Here is a 12,863-nt window from a genome sequence, read left to right as displayed (position 1 = left end):
GTCGCTGAACCTGACATTTACTTGGTCCTTCGAGCTGGATTCCAACACGCCTGAGGATTCCAGCAGGTGCGGTGATATCCAGGAAAGACCGTGGCCACGGCAGAACTCTATTAGAGAGAGTTTTCTCAGACCCTTTCCGGGACTGGAGATCGGCCTGCCATCTGGGATCCGACGGCTGACGGTAGTCCGTGAAGGGGAAAGACAACAGTGGTGAGTGGAATTTCACTTAAAAAGTGGCGAATGACTGAGGGTCATTGCGCGTAGAAAAAACCCTGGAAATCCTAGGCACTAGCAGGTACTGAAGGACGGCGGAGTCCGAGAAATTCTGTGAAAAAGTAAAGGACGGCAGAGCCCTCTAGCGCAGTGAAATTCCGTAGTATAAGTGATAGGATGTCGGATTCCTGCAGTACGTACGCTTAAATTCCGTGTTGAAAAAGGTGAGTGATTGTGTGTGCGAGTGGAGATTAAAATACCACTAGGTGTTTTATCTCATACCAAAACAGTAGGATTGTGAGTAGCGAGCCTCTTGTGGATGCAAAGGCAAGAACTCTCCACTCGAAAGAGTTGAAGTGAGGGTTACCACAAAATGGAGTTTGATCGCTGCCCTACTGAAAACAACCCAGTTTTTAGAACACCCTAGGTGTTAATAAACTGGACCAAATTCTCTAAAATGGGAAAAGGGGGAAGCAAAAACGATCCTAAAGAACAACTGCAGTCTAAAGATTGGAAATTTATAGAAAAACAGGGCCCTGATAAAATAAAATATCTAGATAAATGGATAAAAGTTTATGGATTTGATGGCCAACTAAATACTCAAAAAATAACCGCATTACAAGATGCAATTAAAAGAAAAAACTAAAATGAAAAAAAAAAATTAAACAAGAAGGATACGAGGTAACAGAACATTGGATGAAGGTCGCCGCAAAAAGAGAAGAGGGAGATAGGAAAAAGAAAAAAGAAGAACTAAAACGCACAAAGAAACAAAAAGCTGAAGAACTATTGTTCCATAGAAAAGAAGACGATGAGACAGGACCAATAAATAGAACGCAGGATAGACGGAGAGAGGAGGAGAGTGAAGATGAGAAGGGAGGAGCTGCTGCAGCGTCAGAAGTTGTAACACAGACGCTGTATCCAAAACTACCAACCGAGTCGCCACCTCAATATGAGGAAACACCACGAACGACTCGTTCAAAAGGAAAAAACTATACATGGTCAAAAACAATGGGGAAGCTGCTCTCCCCAGCACGGTCTGTACCATCAATAAACTCATCACTTACTGAAGCTGATGCATATCCAGTGATTCAAGTAGCAAACCCAAACATAGCTGATAATCAGCCACAAACCATCCTGGTTTACCGAACATGGACCATAGATGACGTTAAAAAAGCTGTAGAAGGAGTGGCCTTCCATAAGGAGGACGTCACTCAGTTTGTCCAAGATATAGAAAACGTTAGACAATCGTACCACTTAAATGGACAAGAAGTGCAGCAAGTTTGGATGGCTGCACTGGGATCAGACTGGCATTATGTCAGAGGAAACTGGGATCCTGCACGGGGAGGCCAACCTCTGCCTCACAATGATGGAGAATTAACTGTCCGTGTTCGAGGTCTAACTGACCGAACTACACAACGTTTTAGACGTAGAGCAAATTACACCGAAATAGGACGAGTTAAACAAAAAGAAGACGAACCATTCGAAGAATATAGGATCAGAATGACCACAGTGTTTAAAGCTCACAGTGGTTTAGAAGAAACTCCTGATCAGAATGGAACATTCCAGCAACAATTAAAAAATGCCCTACATGCAGGATCAAAAGATGCAGTACGTTGTTGGGTCAGCAAACATTACATAGGCCTAGCAACTGGAACTCTGGATGACTATGTTAGTCATGCCCTCCACCAGAGGAGGCCCGAGTCGTAGAGGGCAGAGAGGAGGAGGATTAGGAAGAGGACATTATAGGCCAGGTGCTTCAGGCTGTTGGTCTTGTGGGAAAGAGGGACACATAGCGAGAGATTGTAAAGAACGGAAATATTTTCCAGCATGACTAGCACGAACACCAGCTGAAACAGTTCCCTACAAAACAGAAACAGAGACCAAACTAGATGAAGACACAAACAAAGTCCTGTTAAACTTCAAGGACTTGTTCTCAATGGACAGTGCCAAACCAGAAGTCACTCTGTATGTAAACGGTAAATCTGTCACCTTTCTGTGTGACACTGGTGCATGCAGGACTACCTGCAGAGAGTGAATACCAGGTTTTAAACCCAGTCAAGCATGTGTCACTGTAAGGTCTGCAAGTGGTAAACTGACTCAGGTGGAAGAAGCAGAACCAGTATGGATTAGGGACCCAGATCCAGCTGGACAATCATGCCGATTGTCAATCTTGATGTTTCCAGAGTGTCCTGTCAACCTCCTAGGCTGATGGCTTACTGTTGTTAGGCTTAGCACTAATACCTACACCTGAGGGACAGATTCTGGTAAAAAGAAAAACTGAATTGAAGAAAGGAAACTTCTTTGTACTCCAAGGGACAGGACAGCCACATTACTACTACACCTCAACGTGCCTAACAAACCTCCCTATAATACAGCAGCAGCCTTAATGGCTGAAGGGAGAAATGCAAACCCAAAACCACAGGATCAGATGACGGAGAGCGACCTACATATCACTCTCTGGTACAAATCAACACCTGGCCCAGATGAAGATTATAAAGATAAGCTAACCAAAGTCACTCCTACCAAGGTTACTATAAATTATCTGTATGGAGATACGGAGAATGCAGTAGTAGCTGGAGTGAAATTGCCTGACGAAAACACCAAGCTGTATAGGATGTGGACCCCTCCCCACATATCTCTATACAAAGCAAAAAACCAACAGTGGAAGGATTTGGGCAAAATAGTGCAGATGGGAGAAAGTGCGACTGATTGGGGAGAGACATCAGTAAACACATGGTATAGCTGTAGCACAGGTCTAACAAAGAAAGCCTTATTCTGGCCAGTCCAAGTATCGGCTGGTATACACCTCGATCAAAACAAAAGGACTCAATGAGGAGCAGCTGTTAAAAGATGTTCCAGACAAATTATGGTCTAAAGGGCCTACTGATGTGGGATTGGTGAAAGGTGCACTGCCTGTACAAATCAGACCCAAGACAGAATATAGGTCGTGTGTGAGACAATATCCTTTAAAGCAAGATGCACAAGAAGGAATAAAACCAGTAATTGAAGACTTGATTGAAGCAGGGGTAATAATTAAATGTGAAGAATCCCCCTGTAACACTCCTATTTTTCCTGTTAAAAAGCAAGCTCCATCTGTAGGATGGCGCATGGTCCAAGACCTGCAAGCTGTAAATAATGCTGTAATCCAAAGAGCCCTGTGTGTGCCTTACCCCCACACATTGCTTAATTCCTTACGGCCTGATGCAAAAATATTTACAGTAGTAGATATCAGCAATGCATTCTTCTCAGTGCCAGTAGACAAAAATAGTCAGTTCTGGTTTGCATTCACCTTCGAGGGCCCAAGATACACATACACCAGGCTGCCCCAAGGTTACTGCGAGAGCCCAACTATTTACTCGCAAGTAATGAGTGCGAGTATGGCGAAGTTCCAACCTCCAGGAGGGAGCCAAGTATTATTGTACGTAGATGATATCTTACTGGCCTCCCCTGATACGGAAATGTGTAAAAAAGGTACACTCGCACTCCTAAGATATCTAGCCGAGGAAGGTCACAAAGCAAGTAAAAATAAGCTACAAATGTGCAAAGACCAGATAAAATATCTAGGACATAGTCTTAGTGCAGGAGGACGAACAATATTAGAAGACAGAAAAACTGCATTTCTCCAAGCTCCAAAACCAAGAACAAAGAAACAGATGATGTCCTTTCTGGGCCTGACTAATTACTGCAGAAGTTGGGTGCCTAATTATGCAGAAATAACAGCACCACTGAGCAAATTAATGTATGAAGAAAACCTCAAAATGACATCCCCTTTGAGCTGGACCGCAGAAGCTGAAGAAGCATTCTGCAACATAAAACAAGTCTTAGTGTCCAGCACAGCATTAGCGTTGCCAAATTATAGCAAAACCTTTGGTCAAATGGTAGACTGCTAAGGTCATTTCATGACCTTAGTATTGGCTCAACAGCATGGAGACAAAATGAAACCTATAGCGTACTTCTCATCTAAATTAGACAGTGTGGCATGTGCTCTGCCTCACTGTGCAGAGCAGTGATAGCAGCCTCTCTGGCAGTAGAAACGAGTGCCACAATAGTGCTGTTCCACCCTCTGATTCTGAAAGTACCACATGCTGTTTCTGTACTACTCTTACAAACAAATATTACATTCTTGTCACCAGCAAGACATTTATCGTGCATGTCTATGCTACTATCACAACCTCACCTCACTATAGAGAGATGCACCATGCTGAACCCCGCTACATTGCTGCCTCTACCAGAAGACGGTACGCAACACGATTGTCAAGAGATAGCGGAACAAAAGGCCAAAAGCAGAACCGATCCGACAGATCAGCCATTAGAAAAAGGTGAGGTGCTGTTTGTAGATGGTTCTTCTAAAAAGAATGAACTAGGAAAAACCCTAACAGGATATGCGGTCGTGACCCAAAAAAACGTGTGAAAAGCAGAACAGCTGCCCTCACACTACTCAGCGCAAGCAGCAGAGCTAGTAGCATTAACTGAAGCGTGTAAATTAATGCAACACAAAGAAGTAACTATCTACACTGATAGCCAGTACGCGTACGCTACGGTTCATACCTTTGCACAGTACTGGAAAAACAGATTGCAGCATGATTACATCATCAGGGAAGCCAGTGACGCATGCCGAACTCTTAACAGATTTACTGCAAGCAGTACAATTACCTAAAGCATTAGCTATATGTAAGTGTGCGGCGCATACGTCTGGCACAGATACCGTTTCCCTAGGAAACGCCTTCGCAGATGAAACAGCAAAGGCAGCAGCAACAGGCCAGATCAGCATTTTAACAGTAGAAAAAAGTACAACCCTGGATCACACTACTTTAAAAGACATGTAACAACAAAGCCCGCAGTCGGAAAAAGAAACCTGGATAAAGAATGGGGCAAAATTACAATCTGACGTGTATGTATGACCAGACAACAAACCTATCCTACCAAAAAACATGTATAATTTGGGCGGCTATATTGAGCCATGGTTCTACGCATGTCTCAACAGGAGGGATGGTAGGACAGGTACATCAAGGTTATACCACTTATGGCTTTAACTCTTATTCAAAAAACTTTTGTAGAGCATGTTTAACGTGTGCTAGACACAACCCACAAGAAAACCTGAGACCTCGTAGAGGACGGTTCCCTTCACCTCAATATCCATTCCAAATTATGGATTTTATAGAACTAAACCAGAGTGAAGGGAAAAAGTACTGTCTAGTCGTAATAGATGCATTCTCAAAGTGGACTGAGCTCTTCCCGACTAAACATCCAGATGCTCTGACGTGGCAAAAGCACTCTTTAAAGATATAATCCCCAGGTATGGAATACCTGAGAAAATATACAGTGACAATGGAACTCGTTTTGTAAATCAAATTGTGAAGAAGATTGGTGTAATGTTTCACATTGATCTGAAAAACCACTGTTCTTACCACCCTCAAAGCGCTGGCTTAGTAGAAAGGATGAATGGAACAATTAAAAATAGATTAAAAAAATGTATTGAAGAGACAGGGAGACCATGGACACAATGTTTAGACTTAGTGAAATTATATATCAATATTCAACCTCCTCGTTTGTGCACCCACAGAGGAACAGTGCCGTTCTGACTCACTCTCCTTGCTGCGTCACTTATCTGCAGAAGGACACAAGGTAAGTCTCTTAGAACCTCAGTGGGTACAGGAAAAGGTTATTTTTCTGGGCCGTGTTCTCAATGCTGAAGACAAACAATTTGTTCAAACTGTTGATGAGAAAGGAGGCCACGTGACCTCTGTGTTGCTGCAAAAACACAGTAACAAACTCAGACCTGTAGCCCATTATTACTGTAAACTGGACCCTGTGGCACCTGTAATCTGTGGCTATCTCTCACAGCCCCACGGCCGTGAGAGATAGCGTGTCAGCTGAAAGAGCTCTGCTGGCCACCAGAGACATTGTGGCCTACTCCGATGTCACTCCTATGTTCCCTCATGCAATAACTCTTCTACTTAATGATCAGACATCTTCTCATTTCTCTGCTGCTCGATTTGTCTGGTACCATCCAAATCATCCAAATGTTGAATCGCCCAAATGTCACCATTAAAAGATGCAACACACTGAACCCAGCCTCTCTCCTCCCCCTCCCAGAGGATGGAGAACCACATAGCTGTCTTGATTATGTTAACCTTGTTTGCACCCCCAGGCATGACCTGAAGGATGAACCAATCCCCAATTCTGACCGTATTCTCTTCGTAGATGGTTCTCTTTCCAGCAACCAGCTGGGAACCAACTGTGTAGGTTATGACGTTGTGACCAACACTGCTGTCCTGGACTCTGGACTGCTCCCCTTCCACTACTCAGCACAATCTGCAGAACTGGTAGCACTCACAACAGCGTGTAAACTCTCAGAAAATCTCACCTGCACAACCTATACAGACTCACATTACGCATTTGGTGTAGCGCAGGATTTTGGTTGCCTCTGGAAACACCGAAACTTTCTAAAATCAGATGGTTCACCTATTCAGAACCACAAACTTGTTTTGGACCTTTTAAACGCTATCCTGTTCCCTCTGCGGTTGCCATATGCAAATGTGCTGCTCATACCAATAACGCTGACCCCGTATCTTTTTTTTTTTTTTTTTTTTTTTGAAACACATTTTTATTAGTTATAGTAGAGTTATAGTTATAGTAGAGTAGAACTCTTATGGAATAGAGGGATTGACAGGATATACCAGCAGTGATCAACAAGTGTGAAGGTCTGGCGACCACACTGGATTCAGAGCAAGAAAATACTTGCAGTTACAACGACTGACCACTGAATAAACCACAATGGAGTGTGGCAGCAGAGAGCACTTTAGAGGCTGAAATGCATTTCTTCCATAAAAATCATAATGGCATTTAAACAGCTGTCCACTACAGTGGCCACCAAGTGCCAGAGGGCTAGATCTCACTGTGAACACATCCATTCATTCAGCTGCAGGTTGTCACTAACAGGTGGAACTTCCTTAACAAGGTTACATCCACACAAGGATGACAGGTAGTAGTCATTGTAACAGTGAAGTTGGCCTCTGTCTTGAATTTTTCCCTGATCTAGGCTTGAGTGTTTTCTGTAACTTCAATAATGTTTGCCACCTGGGGCATTTTTAGTTTTAATTAACTCAGATTTAATGGGCATAAGCTGTGAAATACTGCCATATATCAGTCAATATTAGCCCATTAGTCAAGGTTCCTCTAATGTGCTTCCACAGTTGGATCTAAGGTACCATGAAAGCAGCAGAACACACAATCCATGGTGGTCACTAATAGGTCTGCCAACAACCATTAGAAATAATGTGTTTTTAGTGTAATCAGTATAGTCTACATTAACTAGATTATATTTATATCCAAAGAGCTGAAGAACTGCACATCATAATTTCTCCAGTGTCAAACAGCTGTTTACTGTGACTACAATCTACTGCTCTTCACTCAGCATGATCATCGCTGTTGAGTGAGGCATGGGTTATGCTACTAAATGTGAAACGTGTCTTGCTTTTTTTTTTTTTTTTTTTTTTTTTTTTTTTTTTTTTTTTTCTTTTTTTTTGTCTGCATTTGTCTGCATAGTTGGACACCACAGGGTGTCAACATTATATGAGGTTGATGCAGTTATATTCTTGCAGTTGAAAGCTTTATTACTTCAGTGCGTGGGTGTGACCATCACCAGCCCTCCCTGAGAACTGTCCTGTTGATCTTTATTGAGTGTAGTGACCTTGTGTGGCAGGGAGGGCAGTGCTACACCTCAGTGGATAGAGGGGGGGAACAAAGGAAAGAAAAGATGTAGAAGGATGGACAGTGGAGGAGATACATGTGGTGCTAGTAGGAACTAGTGGAGTGCAGGGTTCTGTGCTTCCCAAGTCACCTCACTCAAGTATGACTGGGTACAGTCATCTCTGGAGAGATGAGAGAGTTCAAGGGGGGGTAAGGGCGTCCCAATGGAAGGAGAGAAGTCTGCCATAGGGCACGTAGTGATAGAGTGAAAACAATAATCCAGCCCTTAATAGCCGGGACTCATCAATTCTTTTTGATGTGATCCAGCACGGGCTGGCAGGTGACAACACACATGCATGTGGGCATTCCCTAAATATGAGTGAGACCATTATCAGGGCCCAGAGTCAGGTCAGAAGCCCCAGCGCCCGAGAGCCTCCACCCCAGTGTGGGGCGCATGGGTGACAGGACCAGAGAACCACCGTAGCCACGGGGCAAGCCACACCCCAGCGCAGATGGCGAGCGATGACCAACACCCCCAGACCAACCAAGCGAGCACAAGTCGGTGCAGGCCAGAGCAGCCCCCCATACCCCCCACACCCCCCAGCCACCGCAGCCCGTCCACCCACCGCCGCCAACACCCCCCCCAAAGACCCCACCCCCCGCCCGCAGGGCAGCCATGGACACCTCTCCAGCCGAGAGGACTCCCCCAGGAGCCCAGCAAAGCCCCCGCAGACGGGCACCGGCCCAGCGCCCAACCAGGGACGGGCCATCCGAGCAGGGGGGCCAGGGAGCCGGCCCCATGCCCCTGGCGCACCCGGGCCAGGGAGACCACGGGAAGAGAGAACCCCCATCCGCCAGGAGAGAGACCCCAGCCCCCCATCGAAGGGAGAGGGGAAGCACCAAGCCACCACCCGAACCAGTCGATACCGGAACAACCGGGTACCCAAGGAAGCCGCCACGAACCCGTCGCCACGCAGCACCAGGAGACAAAGCCAGGCCAAGAGGACACCAGAGAACCTAGGTAGATACCCCTACCAACGGCCGTGGGGCCACAGACCGCCAGCCCAAGATCCCCCTGCTAGCGGAGGACCAGGCCCCCCAAGCCGTGCCAATGGATAATGAAAAGTGACAGTGTCCCTATTACTGTGCTTCCTCAGTCCCTGATGAGGAAGCAAGCCCCTACACCGTGACCCTGTGACCCTGGATGTGGTGTGGTGCATTAAGACAGGGGGCAAACAGGAGGGTCAGGTGGGTCAGAGGACTGCAGCACACTACTGTCCTGCAGCCTGCCCTGACCCTGACCGATCCTGGGTGGACCCCTAAGGTGAGGTACATTAAAAACTTGGGATGGGTGTGTGTGGTGTATCTAGCCTTGGTTGTAATGGGCGACATAGTGTATGGTGGAGTGTGAGGTGAGTGCAATTTAAGAGGCAGGCAAGTGAGGGCCAAGTCCCCGGCAGCAGGGCCAAGGCGCAACAGCTGCCCATGGGACCCACAGACGGGGCGAGGGCCCCCAGGACTCAGGAAGTCCCCCGACCAGACCCCGCCCCCAGCCCAGAACAGCAACCAGGATGCGACAGACCCCCAGGAAACCCCAAAGAACCAACACCGACCAGCCGAGCAATGGCATCAGCTACCCCCCCATCCACCCCCCGGGGTGGCAGGGGTGCCCCCAAGGCGGACGGAGACCCCACCCCCCACAGCCCCCCCAGCCCCAGCGCGACGGAGCGACCGGACACGCCCAGGGTGGTACTCAGGCAGCCCCCCACACCCTCAGGCTCCGACCCCAAGGCGCCGGGCGTGGCCCCGACCTACGGGGCCCCCCGGACCCCAGGAAGGGCCCCCACGACCAGCGAGGGCCCAGCCACCAGCGGAAGGAAGGAGGGGCCGGAGGAGGAGCGGGGCGAAGGGAGGAGGGCGCTGCAGAGGGGAGGGAGAGGAGGGGACAGGGAGCCCGCCAGCCCAGACCGCCAAGGCCCACCAGGAGATCCAGGGAGAGTCGGCCACCGATACCCCACGACCCCAGGAAAGTGAGCAAGCGCCGAAGCCACAGGGAACCCCAGGCAAGTCTCCATTGCCACCCCACGTGGGGGAGAGGGAGGCCAGCCGGGTAAACCGCTCAGGGCCGGAAGTCAACCCAGGGGTGAGAAGGAGTAGGGCACCCCTAATGCATGCTCAAGGTGTTGTGGTCCGGGGATCCTCCTTAGTGAACCTGGATGAAGAGGGCAATAAAATCTTTTCCATAACGACATTCATCACTGTAAGAGAAATATTATTATAGCATTACAGTAAGTGGAACAGAAGTGGCAAAAGCTAGCAGGCAAAGTCTAGATGTAAATTAAGGTTGAGGGAGTCGCAGAATACGGACCATTTTTTGGCAAACAGAGTCAACTGATTTTTTCGGGTAGCAGATATTTTCTCCAATGATATATAATCGGAAAGAAGGTTCAACCACTGGGAAATGTTTAGTGACTGTTTGTTCTTCCAGTTCATAAGGATTGTTTTCTTGGCGATGGTGAGAGCTACAAGGACAGATTGTGATAGATGGTGAGGAAGACTGATTGTTTCCAGGTCACCAATGAGGCACAAGTTAGGGGTTAATGGGATTCTGCAGTCCAAAATTAAGGCGAGTTTCTGTGTTACAAGTGACCAGAAGTGCTGCACCGGAGAACAGAGCCAGAGAGCGTGGAAATAAGAATCTGAATAGTTTTGGGTGCATTGCGTACATTTGTCGGATTGGGAGAAGCCCATTCTATACATCTTGTATTGAGTTGTGTGTGATCTGTGAAGTACTTTAAACTGGATCAGCTGTAAATTCGAGTTTTTGGTCATTTTAAATATATTTTGGCAGATCTGAGTCCAGAAATCAAAGTCTGTGGACAGGGAAAGATCGGCTTCCCATTTTGATATTGGTACATGTATTAAATGTGTGGTTGATAGCAGCTTATATATTAAAGAGAGGGTTTTCTTCTTTTTCGGTGTGAGTTTTTTAATGTTGGTGACGAATTGTGGTGGCTGTATGCAGTTCTGGAGCACTGGGATTTTCTTTCTGATTGTCTTGGTCACCTGTAGGTATTGGAGGAAGTTTCCATTTCTTATTTCAAACGTATCAAATAAATCTCTGTGATTCATAAGTAAGTTCCCCTGGAAGAGGTGATGGAGGTGGGTTATTCCTTTATGCTTCCAAGTGCTGAGGTGAAGAGGGACTTTGTTATTCACAAAGTCAGGGTTGTGCCAAATTGGGGAGAACCCACAGGGTTCCAGCAGGGATCCTGTGGTCTCTAGACTCTTCCACCAAGCCGACAGGGTGGCGGCAATAATGGGGTTTTGGAAGCAGTTATGACGCTTAAGGGTGATTGTAATGAAGGGCAGGTCCGAAATGCATATGTTGAGGCAGTCGGCCTGTTCTATTTCTAACCACGAATTGTAATCTGCCTCTGGGTTTATCCATTTGGTGATGTATTGTAGCTGATTTGCCAGGTAGTAGATTGTAAAGTTCGGTGCATCAAGTCTGACCCCGTATCTAAGGGAAATGCAAGAGCAGATGGAGCCACTATTGACGCTGCAATCCGTCAATCGCCTCCTTCTTTTTCTGAAATTCCCATTCTCTAGTGCCGCAAAACACTCTGGTCTCTGTCTGGCTGCACTTATTCTAATAATGTATGGACAGGTCAAGTCAAGTCAACATGTATTTATATAGCACATTTAAAATGACAGCAGTCGACCACAGTGCTGCATATGGGAAGGATAGAAAGTTTCATGAATCAATAAGAATCAGTTAATGCAGCAGCAGCAATAATAGTTTGATATAACATCAATCAAAAATAGCCATAAAATAAATATAAAAACAAACACAGGGCAAACAGTGCAGGTAGTCATGAAAAAGATAAAAAGTTAAAAGTCAGAGTGAGAGACAGGGTCAGGATAAAATCAGGCTGAATTATAGGCTAGGTGGAAGAGATGGGTTTTGTAAGGAAGATTTAAAAGTCTCCAGGGACTGGGAGGACTGAATGTGGAGGGGAAGGCTAATCCAGAGCCTTGGGGCAGCCGCTACGAGGGCTCTGTCACCCCGAGACCATAAATGAAGCAGTGCAACCTAGTCAGTGATTTCCTGAAAATTGACCTCAAGCAACACTGTGCTTACCACCAGCCAGTGGGGGTGCAGTGGAATGTGAAAATGGAACACTGAAACAAAAATTGGTCAAATGCTGTGAAGAAAGTGGTCTTCAATGGACCACAGCACTGCCACCTGTGCTTATGTATATGAGGATGAGGAAAAGAGCCAGAACTAATTTGAGTCTATTTGAAGTTCTCTTTCCAGCCCCACCAGAAATGGGACATGGACGACCAGGAAAGGGTTTCCCTTCCACAACTCTTTGTGAAGATTCATGGACTGTTCCAGATTCCGCTCACAACCCACATGTGGCAGAGTGGCAGAACGAGCAATGGGGATCCACGCCAGCCACTGCACATGGGTCCCAACTCCTGTTGAGCCAGAACCATAAAAAGAAGATACAATGGTATAAACAGGAGATTCCAGAAGACTAGATAGCAGGCCGTTTTTTGAATCCGTGGCAGGAAATAATCAATATCTGTAAACTAAAAGACGCATCCAGAATCATAAAGTGGTGTGCTTACGACTCAGACTTTACTCCCAAAAGAACGGATAATAAATTTAAGATTTGGGCTTCAAAGGGTTTGAGAAATTATAATCCATTTCTCAGACAAAAATTCAGAAAGTTTTTGTCACACCAGTGTGTGGTGTTGTGATGAGTGCCATTTGGAAGTTGTTAGGTTAGAAAGTTCACTAAACAGGCCTTTTCGCAGAGTGTTGCTGAGGCCTGTTGGGATGAACGGGAACCTCTCCACATGCAAGGTGGTCTGGCTTACAAAGGACAATTTGGTGACAAGTGAGTGTCACTTTAGGGCTTTTAGCCCTTCAAGTAAGTAATTTTACA

At 46.3% G+C, this 12,863-nt stretch overlaps 1 protein-coding gene across 3 annotated transcripts in view; it reads left to right on the top strand.

Moving 5' to 3' along the window:
- Nucleotides 1-12,863, top strand: part of LOC125016764 — a 242,716-nt gene that overhangs the window by 831 nt on the left and 229,022 nt on the right. For 2 of the 3 annotated variants that reach the window (XM_047599446.1, XM_047599445.1), the window contains one exon: nucleotides 1-210. Coding sequence is in view for 1 of the 3 variants with exons in the window: in XM_047599447.1 (XP_047455403.1) it covers nucleotides 910-1,920 (1,011 nt within the window). In the remaining 2 variants the exon portion in view is untranslated. Of the gene's footprint in view, nucleotides 2,411-12,863 lie in introns of those variants that run through there. The other variant, XM_047599447.1, reaches the window with a different exon arrangement.

The sequence above is a fragment of the Mugil cephalus genome, chromosome 11 (genome assembly GCF_022458985.1).
Source record: "Mugil cephalus isolate CIBA_MC_2020 chromosome 11, CIBA_Mcephalus_1.1, whole genome shotgun sequence".
NCBI classification, from domain to species: Eukaryota; Metazoa; Chordata; class Actinopteri; order Mugiliformes; family Mugilidae; genus Mugil; species Mugil cephalus.
This window is presented reverse-complemented; position numbering and strand designations above follow the sequence as displayed.